This window comes from Megalobrama amblycephala, linkage group LG11 (genome assembly GCF_018812025.1).
Source record: "Megalobrama amblycephala isolate DHTTF-2021 linkage group LG11, ASM1881202v1, whole genome shotgun sequence".
Lineage (NCBI taxonomy): Eukaryota > Metazoa > Chordata > Actinopteri > Cypriniformes > Xenocyprididae > Megalobrama > Megalobrama amblycephala.
In genome coordinates this window covers 12,208,140-12,228,685 of record NC_063054.1, presented here as the reverse complement: position 1 = coordinate 12,228,685, position 20,546 = coordinate 12,208,140, and the positions used below count along the sequence as shown (strand labels likewise).

Sequence of the window (20,546 nt, the reverse complement as noted above, 5' to 3'; positions counted from 1 at the left end):
GACAAGCCAGAGGGCCAATCGTTTACGCGATGATCGCGTAAACGATTGGCTGATTTTTTAAGGCCCTACCTCGTACAGATTTTTTAATTTACCTTTCAGTGCACCTAATAAATAGTCTTTTAATGGACTTTTTTTAAAAGATAAAACAAAACATCCTCTTTAGCAATAAATGTAAAGGCAACCTGAGGACATCAGTTACGGATGTTTCTTTTAAAAAAAAAAAAAAAAAAAAAAAAAAAAGAAAAGAAAAAAAAAAGAAAAGAAAAGATGCTGCCTATAACAGCACATATCCAGAACTGTTACAGTTAATTTTATATTCACAAACCCAGCAGGCAGAGTGAAACATAGCTGGAGATTCAGACCTTCAAATTTATCCATTTAATTAAAAAAAAAAAAAGCCCTCATATCGATACATATTATTGTAATTTTGTGATAAAACTGCTTCCAAAATCCATACTCAGTAATGTATTTCCCTTTCCTTCATACAAGCACTGCATTTGGCTGCATTCCATACCACTTGCCTGACTACATTCAAGTACTCCTGGAAAGAAGAGTTGGAAACAACACATGAAAAGTCTTTCCTTCCGAAATGGTTGTTTGGAGAGAGATTAATTTGGGCCCACTGTTCAGAGGATGATGTCGGGGTTCTGTTTGGGACATTCTTCATACAAAGCATGTTGTGACTTCTCAGCTGCAGTTCTGTAAGGCAAATGAGGGCAAAGATCAACCACATTTCATTTGTATCAAGTTTAACTGTGATCTGCTCTGAATAAAATATGTTCTTAATAAAATATTGTGGTTTTCTTGAGACGCTTAAATAGCTTCTTGTTTTGATCCGTGGTTTATGTTCTATCCAGCCTTCCTTGTTTAAAAAAAAAAAAAAAAAGAAAAAAAAAAAAGGGGGGGGGGGGGAGGGGAAACCCTCCAAAACCAGACAGAAAAAAAAAAAACTATTTTAAAATGAGGGTGCTGGCAACATTTTAGAGTCCTATCAAGTATCTATACTATAAGTGTCAACAACCATCCACCACGTCAAAATAAACTACTCAAAACAAAAAGAAACTAATCAACAGTCTCCCAAAAGGTGTTTGAACCTTAATAAAACTTTGTAAACTGCAGGAATTCACATTTATGAAATCTCTAAGGATAAATGAAAGCTAGGCTCAGATGGAATTTTCCTGCTGTTTTCAGCACTTCTGTGTGGATTTGGGGGGAGAATCTGCAGAATGGATTAGGACTGAAACGATTAGTCAACATTATCAACAGAAACTACATTTCAACCTATCCCATGAGGCTACAGGATTTGTGAATGGAAGTGACAAACAATCTTGTCATGTGGGATACATGAGAGACGGAACTGGTTTTCAATGGGAGCACAATGTACAGGTTAAATTTATAACATCCAAAAACACTGAATGAATGAACTTTAGTAGCTTTGATAAGAATGCATTTCTTACTTGAATGCTGCTGTTAAATGCTCTGGCGAGGAGATAAACAAGATGGACTGTGTACAGTTCACTCAGGGGAAAAGCTAAGCTAATAGGGCACATTCTGTCACCAGTCATGGGCGGGACCCATGACGTCACATTGAAGCACATTCCTAAATGGCTCATTTTGAGACACAGTTTCAGATTTATGGGAAAAATAGTAAATGGAGTGGATGGATTTTTACCAAAATTGGGTGGTTGTGTACACACACTGAGGACAAATAAATATGTTCAAAAACCACATAAAAGTGAATTTTGATCTAATGAATGTTGGCAATTACTTGCATAGAACTAATGAATGAAAACATTTATATATTTGGCATAGAGCTCATGGCTCTGCGGTGTCTCACCTGAAGCTGGTTCTCTCCACATCCTCTATAGTGTCTGGCAGGGGATTATGGGCTGTCTCAGGCAGAAACATAGTGAGGACGGAACCTATGAGCGGGCACAGGCCGAATACCACCATGGGGGCATGATGGTTGATGTTTCTCATGAGGTAGATGATGGGTGAAATCACTCCACCTGCCCGTGCACACATCGAACCCATACCTATGCCGTTTTGTCTGAGAAAAAGAAAGACATGTTTCTGTATATCACATCTCAAGTGAACATTGGGAAGTCTTTTCAAAACTGTGTCCAGGTCTGAACTAACACAATTGAAAGTGCTGAGAGACGCAACATAGCTGCAAATCACATCACATAATATTTGACCATACAGTCATTTTTAGCTTGAGTTCAGTTACAAACTTGAGGGTGGTGGTGCAGTAGTTAAGGATAAGCACTACCAACCAAACCACAGAATGGCAATTAATGAACTGAGAGTCACTATCGCCACTGTGTTTTTTAGCAAAGCAGTAAACTTCACATTGATCCATTGGGACTGTCACTGCATTTATAATGGTGCTTTTCCACTGCATGGTATTGTTTGGAATGGCTCACTTTTTGGCGCTTTTCCATTGCATGTGATGGCTCGGTATGGAACAGTACTGCTTGCTTAAATAGCACCACCTCGGTTGAGGTTCCAAGCGTGCCGTACCGATACTAAATGTGACGTGTAAACAATGCAGATCACTGATTGGTCAGAGAGAATTGTCAGTATCAGCATCATTGGATTTGAAACACAAGACACCAAACCTGCTAGATTTAAATAGTCAGTAACAGCTAGCCGCAACATCATTTGTTCACGTGACTTTTTTTTAAACAACTTGTGTACATATATTAGCCTATAATCCCACCCACTTTGAAGCAGTACTAAACTGCAGTGGAAAAGCAAACCGAAAGTAAAGCGAGCCGAGCTGAGCTGAGCCAAGCCATGCCGAACTGAGCAGAGCTGAGCCGAGTCTTACCACACAGTGGAAAAGCATTTGTGTACTTTATTTAAGAAGCTTTAAATAATATGGTGAAATTTACAGAGACTCTTCCCAGAGTGAAAGCATCACAGATTTGCCTTAAAGGATTAGTTCACTTTCAAAAATGTTTTCCTGATAATTTACTCACCCCCATGTCATCCAAGATGAAAAAAAAAAAACCCTTAATTTCTTTTCGACTGAAGAAAGAAAGACATGAACATCTTGGATGACATGGGGGTGAGTAAATTATCAGGAAATTTTTTTTGAAAGTGAACTAATCCTTTGTCAAGTCAATTTATTTGTATAGAGTTTATATTTGATGATGATATAAACAATCAAGTAGTTGAGATTTGTTATATAGTATATTGTGTGTTTATGTGAGAGTAGCATGTGGATAAAATTTGATGTAGTTGTAAGTTATTTTATTTATTAATTTGTTATGTGGCCTTAGGCTTATTTCACACAGCAGTCTCATACAGGTAACTACAAGAGCAGGCTTGTGCTTTCATACAGACAGTGTGTCTGTATGAAAACAGTGTGGGTTATAACATTTAGTATTTCTTTTGATATTTGGCCATAAATTATAAAATTTAGTTAAACTTTGATAGCCCACTATATGTACTTGCAAAGTTGGTGAGGTCTATCACATTTACATCAAAATAATAATTAATCTGCACTGAAACAAAACTGTAAATTGTAGTCATAAGCTGTTTAAAAAATAGAAGTGTCACGTTTTTTAATAATAAAAAAAGTATCATATTGTTAGCATAGCAAAATACATACGCTAACCGCTATTGGGATAAATTATGTGTGTTAGTTAAATCTCCTGTGCTTTTCTTTTTAGTAGTTTTATAATGATGTGCATGAGTTGCTGTCTATATGGAGTGTTAAACAGCTTAAACCAGCCTAAAGACGGTCTCGTTGGTCTGAAATCTTGGCCACGCTGGTGTTTGTCTTATTTACTTTTCAGCCTAGTCAGGTAAAAAAACAAAAAAGTGCCCAAACTCTTATAATGCCATCAAAACAAACCTATCTAGCTTTGCCAAACTAGGAGACTAACTAACAATCTTAGGCTGTTTTTGTTTTTTTCAGCAGAGTGTGAGCAGTATGCAATGGGGTAAGTCAAGTCAAGTCAAGTCACCTTTATTTATATAGCGCTTTTTACAATGCAGATTGTGTCAAAGCAGCTTTACAGTGATAACTGGTATATAATTTGGCTGCACAGCAGCTCTTAAAGAATAGTGTCAATGCAGGCAGATCAAAGCACTGTTGAATAAATATCAAGAATACTGTTGAATATCAAATGTCAAGTCAAATGTCAAGTGTCCCCAACTAAGCAAGCCAAAGGCGACAGCGGCAAGCACACACAAGTCTTTTGGAACAGCTCAGATTATAAAATCTTACGATTCTTTAATCTGCATTAATATTACTATCCAAGTTTTTCATATTTAAAGAAAGTCATGCAGCTTTGGGTAGAAAGTTATCACACTTTATGAAACACTTGCCCTTGCTCACCTGATGACAGTTGGGAAGACCTCTGCTGAGTAAATGTACACAATGGACAGTGATGCGGTGATGCCAAACTTGCCCACCATCGCAAGTACAGTGCGAACAATGAATAGATCTATGAGGACAGAAATGATGGATGAATGATGCTTGTTATGAAAGAAAGAGATGGTATCTGGTCTTGTTTCACAACACCTGATTGCTTGGAGGGGAAGGTTACCCACACTAATCTTCATTCTAAATCCTTATTTCAATTATGGTATCACTTTTTTCTAAATTAGTGAATTATACAAACAGTTTGTATAAGTCCAGTTTTTTAAATATGGCCCAGAATTCTCCAGGCTTCTGCCCCATAAACAGTAGTAAACAATGGCATGATCACTGAGGAGCTATGACATCATTACAGCAAATGGAGCCATGTGGTCTGTTTAATGGAGGGAATTATTATTATGTATCAAGTAAAACCAATGGTATTTCATGCACACTGTTACATTACTTGCCAACATCTTTGGGGTTTCTTTCATTTTCCAGAGCTTCAGCAAGAAACCACATACTGTAGGACAAGGATGTTCTTAAATTTGAAATGTTGTGAATTTCTAGATACAGTATCTTAAAGTGCTTGGCGAAACAATTAACATGCTCCTCCTTCATTTTACACCAACAGTGTGCCAGAACTGGTGCTCAATCTGTAACTGTTTCTACCACAGAAAAGGTGGTTCGGGGCTGAAAAAAAAGGCTCTGCATTGGCCCCTAAAACCTGCAAATCTCAAACCAGGAAACACTAATGTAAAAGGCATAATGTCTGTGACCAACTAAAGTTTTCAGAGGAACAGCAACTTAGTCTGGTAAAGACAGATGCAGAACAAAAATAACTGGCACAAAATTATAACAACCAGTGAAAAAGGGGACCTTTAGAGTCCAAGTGATTTTAGAGCTGTAGTTAAGTAAAGGTTTGGTTTTTCACCTACCATCTGGAATGAATATGGTAAGAAGGCAGGCCAGGCCGCCTACTGCCAAGAATGCTAACTGGGATATCCTGCGTGAGCGGTTTAGGGTGAAGAGAGTAATGGTACGTGCTGGCATCTCCACCAAGCCAAAGATCATCTGTGTCAGGTAGATATTCATACCAAAGTCTGAAATATTGAGTGACAGCCCATAGTACACCAGGACGTTCACAAACCTATAACAAACAAAATCAGCATAATCAAATGCCACCATCTTGTGAGGCTGGAAACTAGGTAATTCCTGTTATGAAGCACCCTTAGAACTCTGAAGTTCTAAAAATGAATAATGGAATGAGCCAACTTCAGAACTACAGCAGAAGGTTTTATCATTATTATTATTATTATTATTATGAAACATAAAAGAGAAACAAAAAAAGTCCTGCAGTTTCATCAACAGCTTTTGTGAACAGTTCACTGTAGTGTTTTAATATGAGGTTTGCTCTATTGTTATTTATATATTTAGAGGTGGTTGTACAACTGGACCTTTTTCCTATTAGACTATTAGAAAAAACAGAGAGTGTTCTTCAGACTGAGAGTTTCGGAATCATCCTATAAAGTTCAAGTAATCTGACGGCCCAGGGAAGACTAGATGTTTTTGTTAACGGTCATTTTGTCCCTTACTCTTGCATCACTTCTCTTTTCTCAATAGCTGCAAATTAGCTGCAAATTCATACTGTTTCTTTCATTTTTCTTTCAGTGTTTTTCTTTCATTTTTTACACTGAGAATTCTAGATCTGAACTTTGAACTTAGGAACAAGGGTTCCTAAAAGTTCATAAAGTCCAACTGTTAAATGATTAATTCTCAACCCAATTTAAGTTGGGTTGTTTACCATTAACTGTGCATTTTTACCACAAGTAGAAGAGAATGAGGGACTGCTTCCTCATTCTGGGTGTTCGGACCAGATCGATGACAGTGTACTTCCTCAGGTCTTGCAGTTTCTCTGAGTTTTTAGGGCTCTGCAAAACAAAACAAACCCATTTTAACTTAAGGCATTCTTAAACTACATACCTCCATAGTAGAAGTTGGAGACTGAAAATATTTTGAATATTCCTATCTGAAGAGAACTGTAATCTCAACTATACTTACATCCCAGATAAAATGCAAATACAAGTCCATAGCCCTATTGGAAAATGTAGTGTGTTGTGGTAACAGTGTTTTACAATATATTAGTTGGTCCAAGATGACTATAAACTGGTCCAAAATGATTTGGGTGGTTGTCAAGCTAGACTACTAACTAGTGATAAGGAGAGTCAACCATTTAAACTAGAACAGCATTTAAACCAATGAACAGCTACAGTAGTTCATCCAAAAATTCTTCTATTATGTTCCAAACCTGTATGCCTTTCCCCCCAGTGGAACACAAAAATGTACTCATCACTGTTCCATTCAATTACAATGGAAGTGGACTGAAACTTTCACAAGATACAAATGGACACAAATGGACACAAATGCAATATTAAAGTATAATAAAAGCAGTCCATAGTCCACTATATTGTAACTCTTCTGAAGCCATATGAAGTGTGTGAGAAACAGACCAAAATTGTTATTCATTTGTACACTGTAAAACATTTTCAGCTGGTTAAACTTAGAAATGAAAGTTCACCTGCTGCCTTAAAAATCTGAGTTAACTCAACTAAACATAAGTTAACTCAACTTGAAGATAAGCTTTGTTTCAACTCACAAATAGTCAAGACAATGCATAACTTTAAGTTTAAATTTTACCTTAAAATAATGCATTGTCTTGACTATTTTTGAGTTGAAACAAAGCTTATCTTCAAGTTGAGTTAACTCACATTTTTAAGGCAGCAGGTGAACTTACATTTCTAAGTTTAACCAGCTAAAATGTTTTAGTCTTTTCATCCAATGAGCTCCTAAACATTGTACTTTTTTTTTAATCCTTGGCAGATGGTTGCACACGAGACAAGAAGTGCCACACCTAGAACAACTCACAGGTATTGTACACCAGCTGTGTCATTCAATATTCACATTCTCAAATTCACAGTGGCAGACTAAATCTAATTGCCATACAGGCAAAAGTTCACTTCAAGAACCAACAAAGTGGTGTTAAAGGTTAAAGTTGGTGGTGGGTTAGGCATTTGTCATCTCTGCTCTAACTTTCAGACTTCTCCAGTCAGTCTGCTTAGACCCTTTCCCTTTTCTAACCATCAACTGCAAGCTCACATTCAGATCTTCCTCTATCCAATCAACAACTTTTTCAATAATCTGTGTCACTCAGATGTCTGTCACAGTTTGGAAGAAAACATCTGTCACTACTAAGATCTGTTGCTACACCATTTTTGCGCTTCTTTTATGTTTCCCTTATTGGACACACCCATTTCAGGTCATGAAGAACCCTACTTATCCGCTCATGAATTTATTCAGTTTTGTTAAATAAGGGAGATCTAAAATGAGCAATGCTGGGGAGGCTCTTGGAAGGGTTTGAAAATCCTGGATATTTAGGATGTTTATGTTGTTGTTTTTTAAGCTCGAGGTTCCCATTTGTTGTATTTCATGGCAAAGAGCAATCAGTGCATTATTTTTCACTTTGATCCATGAGATTAGAAGTGACATAAGGATGGTGAATGATGACAAAGTATTAATCCTTTCACGAGTTAGTTTCCTCATAAAATCTTTAAGCTAATAAGGTTAAACGTATTTGGCTTGCTGTCCGCTGTGGAGGGGCTCGAGGAAGCAGCTTCAGCTCGAGCTTGGATATAACCCCCAGGGACTTCTAGTGCCTGGAAGAGGAGTATGATAAATGAGATGCCTAAATTATGTGGTGGAGTCGGGGAGGTGGAGGGATATCGAAACAACTGATGCCAGAGTAGGGTGAGTAGCTGCTTATATGCTCTGGCCATTAATTGAAAGATTAGATGGGTTCACTCCTCCTGAAATTACGTTGTGAACTTCACTTAAGATTTTTTTCAGCTATTTCCCAGCTAAATCCATTCCCATGTTGTGTTGTGCCAACTGTCTGTGACAGTGGGCACATAATGACAGTGCCTGAAGCCTAGGAGGAGTGAAGTCAAAACAGATGCTATAATTCTTCTTTGAAAATAAGGTCTAATACAAACTTTGGTTTGTTCACTTTACATGTCAGTAATAGTCAAACAGTCATATCAGTATTGTCAAAATTCTGAATATGTGAGGCTAAGAGTATGCCAGACCTGACAGAGTTCAATGTCGCTGTCCACCAGAGATTTTCCATTAATAAGTGCCGCCTTACGAATCAGATCCAATGCTTCTTCATGCTTCTTATTGGCCATTAACCAACGGGCAGACTTAGGAAGTACCCTGAGTATACACATAGAAAAAAATACATGAATAACAGGAACACATGTGCTCATGCAAAAATACACTCCAAAATACAGCTCCAGTTGCTGTAAAAAAAAAAAAAAAAAAAAAAAAGTACCTAGACAATTTTGGACACTTATGTCACATGTCATTACATTAGATACAAAATATCAGTCATGACATCTGGAAAAGAAATGATAAAAGATATTTTCCCAGAGCTAACTAGGTTTTTGCAGTTCCTTTTGGAAGTCAGTTTCCCTCAAGTTCACACCAAGGAGGTCTGTAATACCTGGAGAAAGCGTTCAAATCTGTATGCATTCCATTCATTTCAATTGCTGTTGCTTGGCTGGTGCATTTCCCCCAGAAATATGCAATTTGAAATCTGAAACCTTTTACATAAAATACCTTTTTCATACCTTTTTGAGCCTATCGCCTGAATCATAAATGCCATGTGACATCATTCTGGAACATTGGTGTAGTCCATCACTGTAACTATGGGCTTTTCGCCACTAAATCTGAATGTGCAAGCACAGCCGAAAATTCATGGAGCAGACATGAGAACAGTGTCTGTGACAAAATAGCCGTAGGTTCAGAATGAATGGCATTACAGTTAACTTGTCAAAAAAGATATTGTATGCACTCAAAAAGAAAAAATAACCAGTTCTCAGGTGTGTAAAATGTTCTATCAACCAAAATTGTCCATACACTGAAAAACATACAGTTAGGGTCTATCAAAAATATTTCTTTAATTTAACATATGCAAAGTGCTTTTGGACAACAGTACAGTTTGAATATATATTGAGTAACCTTGCTTTGGTCTAATTGTTTTTTTGTTTTTTTTTAAACATCCCCAAATTTTCCTCTTCCGCTCTCTCCTTCCCTTTGCCTGTGCAGTATTACAGAAGTGAATATATGTCCTTGTGGCCTATTTGTCTTTCCTGCACTGTAAAAAGTTGTCAGAAATGTACAGGATTAAAGAGCATTATTTTACAATAAATTACAGTAGTCAGAAATTTACTGTGAAATTAATGCATGCTGGGTCATTTTCTTACTAATTACTGTTAATCACAGTAATTTACTGCTCTTGTTTTACTGTGAATTCACATTATAAAACTGTCTTTAACCATGCCACTGTAAGAAATTATTTTGTTTACTACTGTAATTGTTTTGAAGTAACCATAATGGTGATTAGTTTTCCATTTGCTTGGGATCCTTGCACCTTGTATATTCATATTCAAATTTCTGATCTAGCCAAGTCAGAAGTGTAACAAATGGAAATTTGTTAAGACATTGACAAGTTAAATAAAAAAATAAGCTAACTGGCTGATTTTAGCATGACGATTTGCCAATATTTTATTTCAAGTTCATAACTGTTTGTAGATTGATCTTTCACAATTGGGAAGCAACTGCTGAGATTTAACTTTGACATGTGTGACATCATCTTGCAACACAAGACTTTTTTTCTTAGTAGCATCACATATGCACAGACAATGGTGACAGTCAACAAAACTCTGAACATTACAAAATAAACAAACAACACAAACTGCTCCGTTCCTGTCCGCTCCTCTCCCTGCAAAGGTCTCCAGTGAACCAAAAATAAGTTCAGGAGCACAGATTAAACCAGTATCATAAATCTCTACAGCATAATCTATTCATGCTGCATTACATGCTTGGTAACTTCATAGTACATATGTATTATAGGAATACAGTATGATATTGTTTGTTTACAATAATTTTTGTTTTCAAATACTGTAAATTCACAATAAAACCACTGCAACTTTTTTTACACTGCAATTGTAAAAACGTAACTGAAATTGGCAGTAAAGTAGATGTTACAATAAAATTTTGAGAGTGTATTTAAATATAAGAGAGGTCCTACTGTGAAATTACTGTGAAAGTAATGCAATTATTAACCTGGAATATTCTGTAATTTCATACCATTTTTTTAACAGTGTGTGGAAGCGTTTTCAGCTCCTCTGCAACTCACCAGATGTAGAACAGGAAGAGGAAGCCGGGGACAGATATGGCCAACTGCAGTTTGCGCCAGTCTCGGATGAGATAGGCCACCCCTGCAAGGAGGATATAGCCAAAACCAAAGAAATAATCTGTAATGACACCTGCCAGCATGCGCTCTTTAGGGCCCGTCCACTCAGTACCTGCAGAATTAAAAGACAAATGCAGACATTAGACGATAAGCTACCACTCAGAGTAAACCAGAAAGTCCCAGTCCCAGAACCAATTTAATGGTAGTTCAGCTTTCCCACCACTTATTTATCTGTATTCAACCAACAATCAAGTACCCCACAGTTTTCAAATCATTACACTGACTGGGCCAGAATAAACATTATTTCAGATTCTGATTGAGTCTGCTCTTAGACCACAGTACTGTTTGAATATGTATAGGATAACACTTTAGAATACTGTTCCGTCATTAATGAATAACTACACAGGAACAAATGAGTAATGCAATATTAACTTTCTAGTAACTACTATTAACTAACAAGAAACTTTTATTAATGAATTAGTAAGTAATAGCGATCAGTTGAATGCGGTAGTTCACTATTAGCTAATCAGTAACTACTATTTTTTTTCATACCTCCCAGAGGACTACTAAGAACTACTATATACATGTTTATAATTAATGTTAACAATGCATAATGTATAACTTGATTCTAAAGTGAAGATCATGGTAACCCATTAGTAATGATTCAACTATTACCAAATCCTTCAGAATGAATTACTAGTTGTATGGAAGTCATTGTAAGCTTTTGAGATTTTTGTAAGGTTTTGGATAGTAATTCCTTCTGATGGATTTGATAGCATTACTAGTGGGCTAACCATGATCTTCACTTTAGAATACTGTTCAAAATAATTAGTAATTCATTCTGAAGGATTTGGTAATATGGGTCATTACTAGTGGGTTACCATGATCTTCCCATTATAAATAATTATACATTATGCATTATTCACATTAAAGCTGCAATCCGCAACTTTTTTTGTGTTCAAAATGTACAAAAACATATAATGAGAATGTACAACATGAACCCATTTTCCAAACCGTGTTTTTGTCTTATCCTGAATCATTATGGTACACTTATAATAAGTGTTTATATTCTGACTATTTCAGACCAGACTGGTAGGACTTGCCGCAGAGTATCACAGTAACTGCGTGACTCGCCATAGACATACACGGAGAAAAGTAGCTCCGGCTAGAATGTTCCTCCGCAAGACACGTACAGTTCTGTTTATTAACCGCTAGAGGGCCAAAAATCGCGGGCAGCAGCTTTAATTATTAACCTGTTTATAATAGTTCTTAGTAGTCCCTTAGTAGCATGAAAAAGAATTGTAGCTAATAGTGAACTACAGCATTCAATTGATCGCTATAACTTACTAATTTGTTAATCAGTGTTTCTTGTTAGTTTATAGCAGTTACTAGAATGTTAATATTGCGTTACTCATTTGTTCCTGTGTAGTTATTCATTAATGTTGGAACAGTATTATGAAGTGTTACCATATAATGTTATTATCAAGAATATCTTCTCACTACTAAAATGATAAGGTTTGCTAGAATTTATTTTTAATAGTCCATTTTCTCAAGTTCCAGAAAGCCTGACAAAGTACAACAAGATATAGGAGACTTTAGTGGATCTTACTTACCTAACACAAATGCATTCATGATCACTGCAGATACAGTCATGCCCACCACGAAGCGAAGCAGGACATAAATGTAGAAATTTGGGGCGAAAGCGACCCCTACTCCAAAGATGGCCTGTACTGCTAAACCAGTCAATATGATAATTCTGCGGCCATACCTGAAACAGCACAGAACAGTAGTTCATTTCATTTGATACACTGTATGATTAAGCTCAAGATACAGTAGTCATTCATAAGAGGTTCTGATGTGTCTACCCTTGTGAAAAACAAGTGTGATTAATTGTATTGATTGTACAGTACACTTGTACACAGATCTTAAAAGTTTGTTTTTAAAAGAAATACTTGCAGAGAATATAATATTAAGGTAATACAAGGCCACTTAAGTGTACTTAGAATACACTTTCATTATATAATGACTAAATCATTATGTTTTGATATTCTTTTGTCATGCTTGAAATAAACTAGTGTGCTATTTGATAATATAATTATGGTTATAATTTAAATGCACTATAATTACAACTTCATCATTACTTATGTGTAATTACAAATATATTTAAATACATGACATGCAAGGTTCAGTAGAATTGATATTCAAGTATATTTTAGTTTACCATATAAGTACCATATAGTATACCATATCCATAAGACAATAAAAGTAATTATGAAATAAGTATAAAGATGTACTTGAGTCCTACTTAAGTGGGTCAAAAACACTCTTAAAGGGGTACTTCACCCCTGGAAAGATGAATGTGTATTTAAAATTGGTCTTTATGTATAGAAATGTGAAATTATTTTTGAATTTGGAGCTTTCTAGACTGAGAAAAGGCAGAAAATTATTTTTGATATGTGGATGAAAGACAACAACTCCCAGAATGCACTTGTTTTGCTGCCCTTGCGAGGCCACGCCCAAACCACGCCTATCGGTTAAGGCGGCATTCAGGAAAATTCAAACAAATAAATCGTGAGTTAGTTCATACATTTACAGCGAAATGGTTCTAAATTGTTTGTACCTGGATGTACACCCAAAACCAGGAAAGGACAAGTAAGTTTCCATCATTTTCCGATTAAGTTAAAGATTTGGAGCGATGTAAACAGTGGCTGCGGGCCATCAAACACCCGAAGTTTGGAGATGACCGTTATAGAAACCTAAAAAAACGCAGAATTGTAGTCTCCATTCAAGCACGAGGACTACGAACCAAATATCTTTGCAATGAAGAGAACATTCTGAAGGACATTGCGATACCATCGATATTCACTTTCCCAGAGGACGAACAGCCTGGGCATCTGGTACTAAGCGTATTCGCCTAGATGTAAGACTCGCTGATACTAGACTGATAACACAGTAGCCTATATGTAGTGTTGTAGGTAGCAGTAAAACTGCAAACTTAGCAAAGTAACGTTAGATAGACAATTACATATAAGTTGCATATAAGTTGACTGTTATCAAAGTAAAGCCTCTGTTCTGTAAAACTGAGTTTATTTATCTATTTATGCTAACGTTACCACAAAAGCCTGTTGCTGTATTGGTTGAGATGACTGCAGAGACCGATAAATTTGCGAGATGAACCACTGACCACTGCAGACAAAATAAAGTTAATTACTGTAAGCTTAAAAATATATTGACACCCACTTTTGATAAAATCTTTGATCTATGTCCATGAGTAACCTCAAAAGCGCATATGTATGGGCGTGGTGAAAAAATGCGGAACTACCTGCTATTACTGGCTGTAGTTTTAAGCCTCTGGCCAAAAAAGCCTCCGATGACGCAAAATGACGATTTTTTGCGTCATCTGAGGCTTTTTTACAGAATAAAAATGCATAAATCTCTCATCTCGGGCTGATATGAAGGGGGAAAGCACGCTAATTCGAAAATACTAGTGGTATTCTACTAATACAAAGCTTAATGCTAAATCCTGAAGTAACCCTTTAAGTTCAACTAATTTCATTTAATATAAATTTTAACTATAATGCATTTTGATTTCTTTGTAAATAACATGCAATTAAGGAGCCGGAAACATTACATTCAATTCACACTTAAGAATATTCTTTTATTATTTCCATAATACAGTAAGTACTCTTTTTAAAAGTATGCTAAAGTGTACTTCTTTTTCACAAGGGTGGACTGGGCTGGTCTGTTTTGAAATTGCATATAATATTCCAAGTGTTCCTGTAGCTCAAACAGTAAACAATGGTGCTAGTAACACAAAAGTTATGAGTTTGATTACCAGGTAATGCTTGGACTGATCAAATGAATACCTCCAGGAAGCAATGTAAGCTGCTTTGAATAAAATAGCCTGCCACAAAATGTATACAGTAACATCTATAAACATATCATCTTTTGATTTCAAAGGCAATGCATCCAATCAATCTCCTTGCTACAGTCTGCAGATGTAGAGGATGTTTTTAATGTGCACACGTACCAATGCACATTCATTACAACTATTCATAGAATTATGTGTAAATAGTACAATAATGTTTGCATTTTGTTTTACAAATTATTAGTATTTTAATGTTATCTTCACTAAACTTTCTTGACTGCATTTTCACAGCTTTGAGGTATTTAAGTAATAGTGCCCCTTTACATTGGACAATTCATGAAATGTGGCTCTAATAACACAAAATAATATAAATTGTTAAAAGAAAGAAAACTATTACTGCACACTTTACTCTATTCGTTTAGACATATATTGCTACAGACTATAGAGCACACAGCGAATGAAATCTTTTTCAACTGCACATTACAGTTTTTTACAATCACTTTGCTACTATTTTCAGAACCTTGATGTCATTTTTCACAACTCTAGACACAAAACTCACAACCAATGATCAAAATGCACATTTTTCAAAACTCTAACCCTTTTCTCAATTGCTTTGATACAATACACATAAAACTTAGATCATTCGTTCATTCAACAAAAATCACCTGTTCAATATGACACAACTTAACATCAAAGTACTACTATTTCAAAAGGCAATTCACACATTACATTTCAAATGAGTGTCTATTCATTTCCTTACAGTGATCTAACTATCAATTGATACAACTGCTCAAAATAAGTAACTGTTGCATTACTCTTAATGCATAGTTGTATGGAAACAGAAAAACAATCTTCCATGTCTACTGTAAATCATGAAAGTTTCAGGTTAACGAGATTCATTGTCACCAATTAGCGTGGAGCATGAACCAATTAGACTACAATATCTATGGATGTAGCCCAATATTTTATCATAATGCTTCATCAGACACTGTGTCTATGGCCCCAAATACTGTACCACCTTCTCACACTGCAAAAAATGCTGTTCTTACTTAGAGTTTTTGTCTTGTTTCTAGTCAAAATATCTTATATTCATGAAGCATTTTCTTGACAAGTAAAAATTATTTTCTTGTTTTCAGGAAAAATAAGTCAAAATTAAGTAAGTTTTTCCTGAAAACAAGAAAATAATTTTTATTTGTCAAGAAAATGCTTCTTGATTTAAGAACTTTAAGATATTTTGACTAGAAACAAGACAAAAACTCTAAGTAAGAACAGCATGTTTTGCAGTGCACTCCTGTTTTGTTTCTTACAGTACAAGCAAGTTGAGGAACACTGCATTTGATGTTTTACAGTACTGTCTTTTCTTTTCTATTTCATAGCTAATTATTTTTGCTTTGATTCAAATAAAGCTATGTTGTGATTGTACTGTAGTGTTTTTCATCAATATATTACAAACTTTGTTCAATGATTCTGTGTCTGTAGTATTCTCTCTACTACTGCAGTACTTTTACAGAGATGTATTTACTATACATGTAGTACCATAATGAAACCTGTATCACCTATTTTGTTATACAATATTTAATGATTGTACGAACAATGACACAGTGAAACTATCGGTTGCTTGTGTGTGGGTGATCTATAGTTATGTTTCAATGGTATTTCACAGTAAATTTGTGTTTTGAACCAATGATTGTGCAAGTGCAAGATTTCTTTAAAGATGTGAATGCACAATGCAATGTTTTGAACATTAGACAGCCTGTGTTACAAGTGATAACCGTTTTGAGTTTTGTGTCTAGAGTTTTGAAAAATGACATCAAGGTTCTGAAAATAGTAGCAAAGTGATTGTAAAAAACTGTAAAACATCAAGTCTGTGATGAAAACACACTATGCAGTGGATTTTATCCTTTTTGTCATTGTGCTACAGTCTGTAACGAAGAGTACTTATAACATATTGGCTTAAAATCATATGACCCAGACTAAATTAAATATATGTTCACTTGCATTGAGGATAAGCATGAATTGTGCTGACCACAATTTTGTTTGTGCAGTGAATTAGTGGCTGCCAAGAAAAGGAAACCAAAGTTTAATTTTGAGCAGTAAACTATTTTGGTACTATTTTGGGTCCAGTGTAAAATCTGGGTCTTGAAGCAAGCACTGTCATAGATGGTTCACAATCTCATGTATCAACGTCTGTAGTCTTTTGAGTATTTTAAAGAATTCCATCCTACATTCTTCCTTCAGCAGTTAATGTTTTCACACCACAGTGCTGCTATTGTCTCTTCAACTCTGAAATGTGAACATGTGCTGCATATTAGAGCCGCTCTCTAAAACCACTGCTTTTCCAATACCTCAGAAACCTTCTGATTTAGCTACAGCACAAGAAGGCATTTCAAGTCAAATCACCACTTCACTCTATAAATATCAGTAAATAAAAACAAGACCACTTAAATAGAAGTCCACATACAGGCCCTCCCAGTTGTGACCGAGCATGAACTGTGTTTCTCACAAACAGAGTCACATTTGTCAGCTTGCTGATTTGCTGTGTTGAGCTGAACGGGAGTTTTTTTGTCTATAGATTTTTCCAAAGACCTGTTTATGTAAAATATCCAAAATACTTCCTGGTATTTAAGCTCTTGTCCAGGCATGCAAAGGTTTTGTACACATTTAAAGTTACCTTGAGGTTATTCTACTTACTTATCAGCAAGGGCACCAAACAGCACAGCTCCAACCAGCAGCCCAAACATGTAGATAGAAGAGCCAATGTTGTTCAAAGTGGCATTTTCACACACAAGATCCCACTGTAATATAAGGTGACAAGGAAAAAAGAAAATGAATCAATTATACTTCATAAACATATACGTTGGTTTGTTGAACATGGTGCCTGGTTGTTGTTGGTCCAACGTCATCTATCAATCCTAACCAGATTCGCCAAGATGGTCTTCTAGCTCAAAACCCAGTCCACCAGTTGATACGGTAACTCAATATTCATACATCTTGACTAACCAATCACAAGCTTATTGTCATATAAATCAGCTATTACTGAAAACTGACTTTAGTTGTTTTTTTGTTTTTTTTCAGCAGCGATTTGAGGAGTCAACTTTCAGGAAAAAAAGTGTAAAATTTGCAGCTTGTCACTGGGGCAGTATCCTTAAAGGGACACTTTTGTACCTTATCTACCCTTAAAAGGTGCATATTAGTACATTTAAAGTAGCAATATGTACCCTCCGGACTACTATGAAACTTTTAGGGCTAAGTAAGATACAAAGATGTCCCTTTGAGGGTACTGCTCCAATGCAGTGACAAGCTGTTGTACCACTAAATGAACAATTTTTGCATTTTTTTTTTTTCAGTGTACATAATTATTTCAGTATCACATTTCAGAATTAACTCTCATCTCCCTTCACCACAAAGTAGAGTGTCTTTGGCAGGATCTTAGAATTACTTTGGTTTAAAAACATTCTCTTCTCACTATACACCTGGATTGCGCCCCTTCCCCAGGCCTTTCCTCCACCTTAACCCAGCAGTTGTACAGCGGAGAGCAGTATCAGATAGTCAGCCCCTGTTGTGAGGTTGGGCCAAGATCCAGTGTTTGTAAATCAAAGAAGGTTCTGCCAAGAGGTCCTGCTGTGAGCAACCCATATCGACGGTCACATGTTGCAAAAGGAACGCAGTTCCATTGGTCCATCTTGCAATCCTGTGAGCTACACCTCTTTAATGAAGCAGACTTAGATGCCTTCACTACAGGAGGCCAGAAACTCTCAATGCAGTCTGCACCCAAACCATCTAAACCACAATACATGACTGGCTCCAATAGCACCAAAGAGAGAAAGCGAGACTAAGATAGTTCCATGCGAGAAGCGTTTTGCATGTTACGTCACAAAAAATACCACATCCTGTTATACAACTGATCTTTTGAGATTAGTACTCACCTCTGTAGCAATAGTGCTGAGAAAGACTTCCTTGCTGAACTCCCATCCCCCTGCGCAGCTGTTTGAGGTGGACGGGTGCTGAGTAATTGGTGGACTATGATTAAGCTGGGACAGAAGGCCACCCTGAAAGGATGTGCAGGACTCCCCAGAAGCAATGCTGAAGTTGAGGCCCAGCCCAGGGCCACCACTGTTGCCTGTTGGCCAGGCGGATCTGCACAGGTGAGGGGGCACGGCTCCAGTGAAGACAGATACCAACATGTGGAAGGCCAAGAAGATCTGTGGCAGACAGATCCACACATAAAGCGTCTTCTGGAAGCGTCCAAACCCTCCGATCCGGTCCAGGACCTCGTCAAAATTCATCCTGCCTGTCCTGAATGTCACTTCGTGAAAACTCACACTGTATCTATTCAGGTGAAGCTGACTGGGTACACGAGTCTTAGAACACAACAGAAGTTGGTGTGCAAGTGTATATAGGCGTAATGCTCTAGATGATGTCAGGTCAGTATTATGATATTATTAATGCTATGTGATGGATGTCTGGTTTTGGCCGGGAGGGACAGGCGCCTGCTAATGGCCGGTGTAGTTCTCCTCACACCTGTAGCATGGCTGGTATAGTTCTCCTCACACCTGTAGCAGACAGAATGAGAGAGAGAGAGAGAGAGAGAGAGGGAGGGAGAAAGAGAGGCGGAGAGTGCTGCAGCAGAGTTCTGGCTGTTTGGGTTGTTTGAGGGAAATATAAGGAGGGGAGGGCTGGGAGTGACCCAGATATCTGAAATGAGCCAGTGAACATGAGGGGGTGGGACCATTGAGTGAAGGGGTGGAGATTATCTACTCCACAAGGGGAGGATTACTTTCAACCTCTCTCTCTATCTGCATTACAAACTCAAAATACACTGTTTTGTTCGTCTCCTTGCCAAACTCCCCCCCTGCACTTGTTTCTTCCTCTTTCTTTTTGTTTCATTCACAGACTTTATGTCTGTGTGAGAGAAAAGGGAGGAAGTGTAAGAGAAAGGAAAGGAGGTTTAATTTTCAGTTTGTCATCTCTGTCAGTCAACATCAGCAATTTCATTTCAATACTTTACACATGAGAATTAAAGGGATAGTTCACCCAAAAATGATCATCAGTAACTCACCCTCAAGTTGTTCCAAACCTGTATGAATTTCTTTCTTCTGCTGAACACAAAAGAAGATATTTTGAAGAATAAGGGTAACCAAACAGTTGATGGGCCCTATTGACTTCCATAGTTGTTGAGGGTGAGTAAATGATGACAGAATTTTTGTTTTTGAGTGAACTATTTCTAAGTCTCCTGGGCTATGAAAGAGCAACCAACTTTTCCTCTTTTGTGAGGTATTTCAGTGCTAAAATGTACTATTTAAGTAGATATGTACACACTATCAGTTGATAAAACTGAGAAGAGAGCCTGCTCTTCTGTAATGATCTAACTACCTCTCGCTGTCAGTGCTTTTGGCTTTCATTCATCACTTCTTTTTGGTTGGAATCAGGAGTTTGGGGATGGAACTGGTCAACTTGACAGATGATGTTAAGAAAAATGCAAAGGATGAAGGGTTAGCAGTACCATAGAGGGGGAGATGAAATGAATTAAGGGGGAGTATTGTGGCTTCTGTTTTACAGCATTCTTCAGAGAGGCGTGGATGTGGGATAAGCCACACACCCATGCCGCTGACTCAATGAAAGGGTATTTCTTTAATTCTGGGAACTTTTAATTGCCAGGGACTGATTTTAATCCATTCATGTTGTTATATGAAGATAGATTGTCATTTAAAAAAAAAAAAAAATTCCAAGTCTTAATTTATTTTCCCTATACTATATTTCAAATGTCTTTTTTTTTTTTATGTATTGTCCCAGACCCAGACTTTAAATCTTAAGATAGGAAAATTAGTCAATATTAGGCCTATTTTAAAAACTATGATAATTTAAATCAATTATCACAATTAATTATCAATTAACCAACTTTAACACACATATTATTAGTTGTGGCATCGTTTCTCTCATAACCCACAATTTTGGCCCTTACAAAGGTTTTTTGTTAGTTTACTTGGTTAGCA

The 20,546-nt window shown here is 36.7% G+C and overlaps 1 protein-coding gene across 1 annotated transcript; it reads right to left on the bottom strand.

The window, feature by feature from the left end:
• Positions 1-212: 212 nt before the first annotated feature.
• Positions 213-19,243, bottom strand: si:dkey-119m7.4 (uncharacterized protein LOC560629 homolog). Its single transcript, XM_048206162.1, has 11 exons — positions 18,480-19,243; positions 17,245-17,348; positions 12,299-12,453; positions 10,629-10,797; positions 8,515-8,641; positions 6,197-6,303; positions 5,311-5,522; positions 4,352-4,460; positions 1,838-2,050; positions 529-699; positions 213-342 (listed from the first exon to the last, which is right to left on the bottom strand). The coding sequence occupies exons 1-10, from the start codon at positions 18,837-18,839 to the stop codon at positions 627-629; spliced, it is 1,629 nt and encodes a 542-aa protein (XP_048062119.1). The 5' UTR covers positions 18,840-19,243; the 3' UTR covers positions 213-342; positions 529-626.
• Between the last annotated feature and the right edge of the window lie 1,303 nt (positions 19,244-20,546).

What these genes read in the sequence shown, in the direction of transcription:
- si:dkey-119m7.4 (XM_048206162.1), bottom strand. Translation starts at nt 18,839, where the DNA reads ATGAATTTTGACGAGGTCCTGGACCGGATCGGAGGGTTTGGACGCTTC. An exon ending in CATGAATGCATTTGTGTTAG is followed by an intron (nt 10,798 to 12,298) that starts GTAAGTAAGATC and finishes TTAATTCTGCAG; the next exon opens with GTACTGAGTGGACGGGCCCT. An exon ending in TACCATATTCATTCCAGATG is followed by an intron (nt 4,461 to 5,310) that starts GTAGGTGAAAAA and finishes CTGTCCTCATAG; the next exon opens with ATCTATTCATTGTTCGCACT.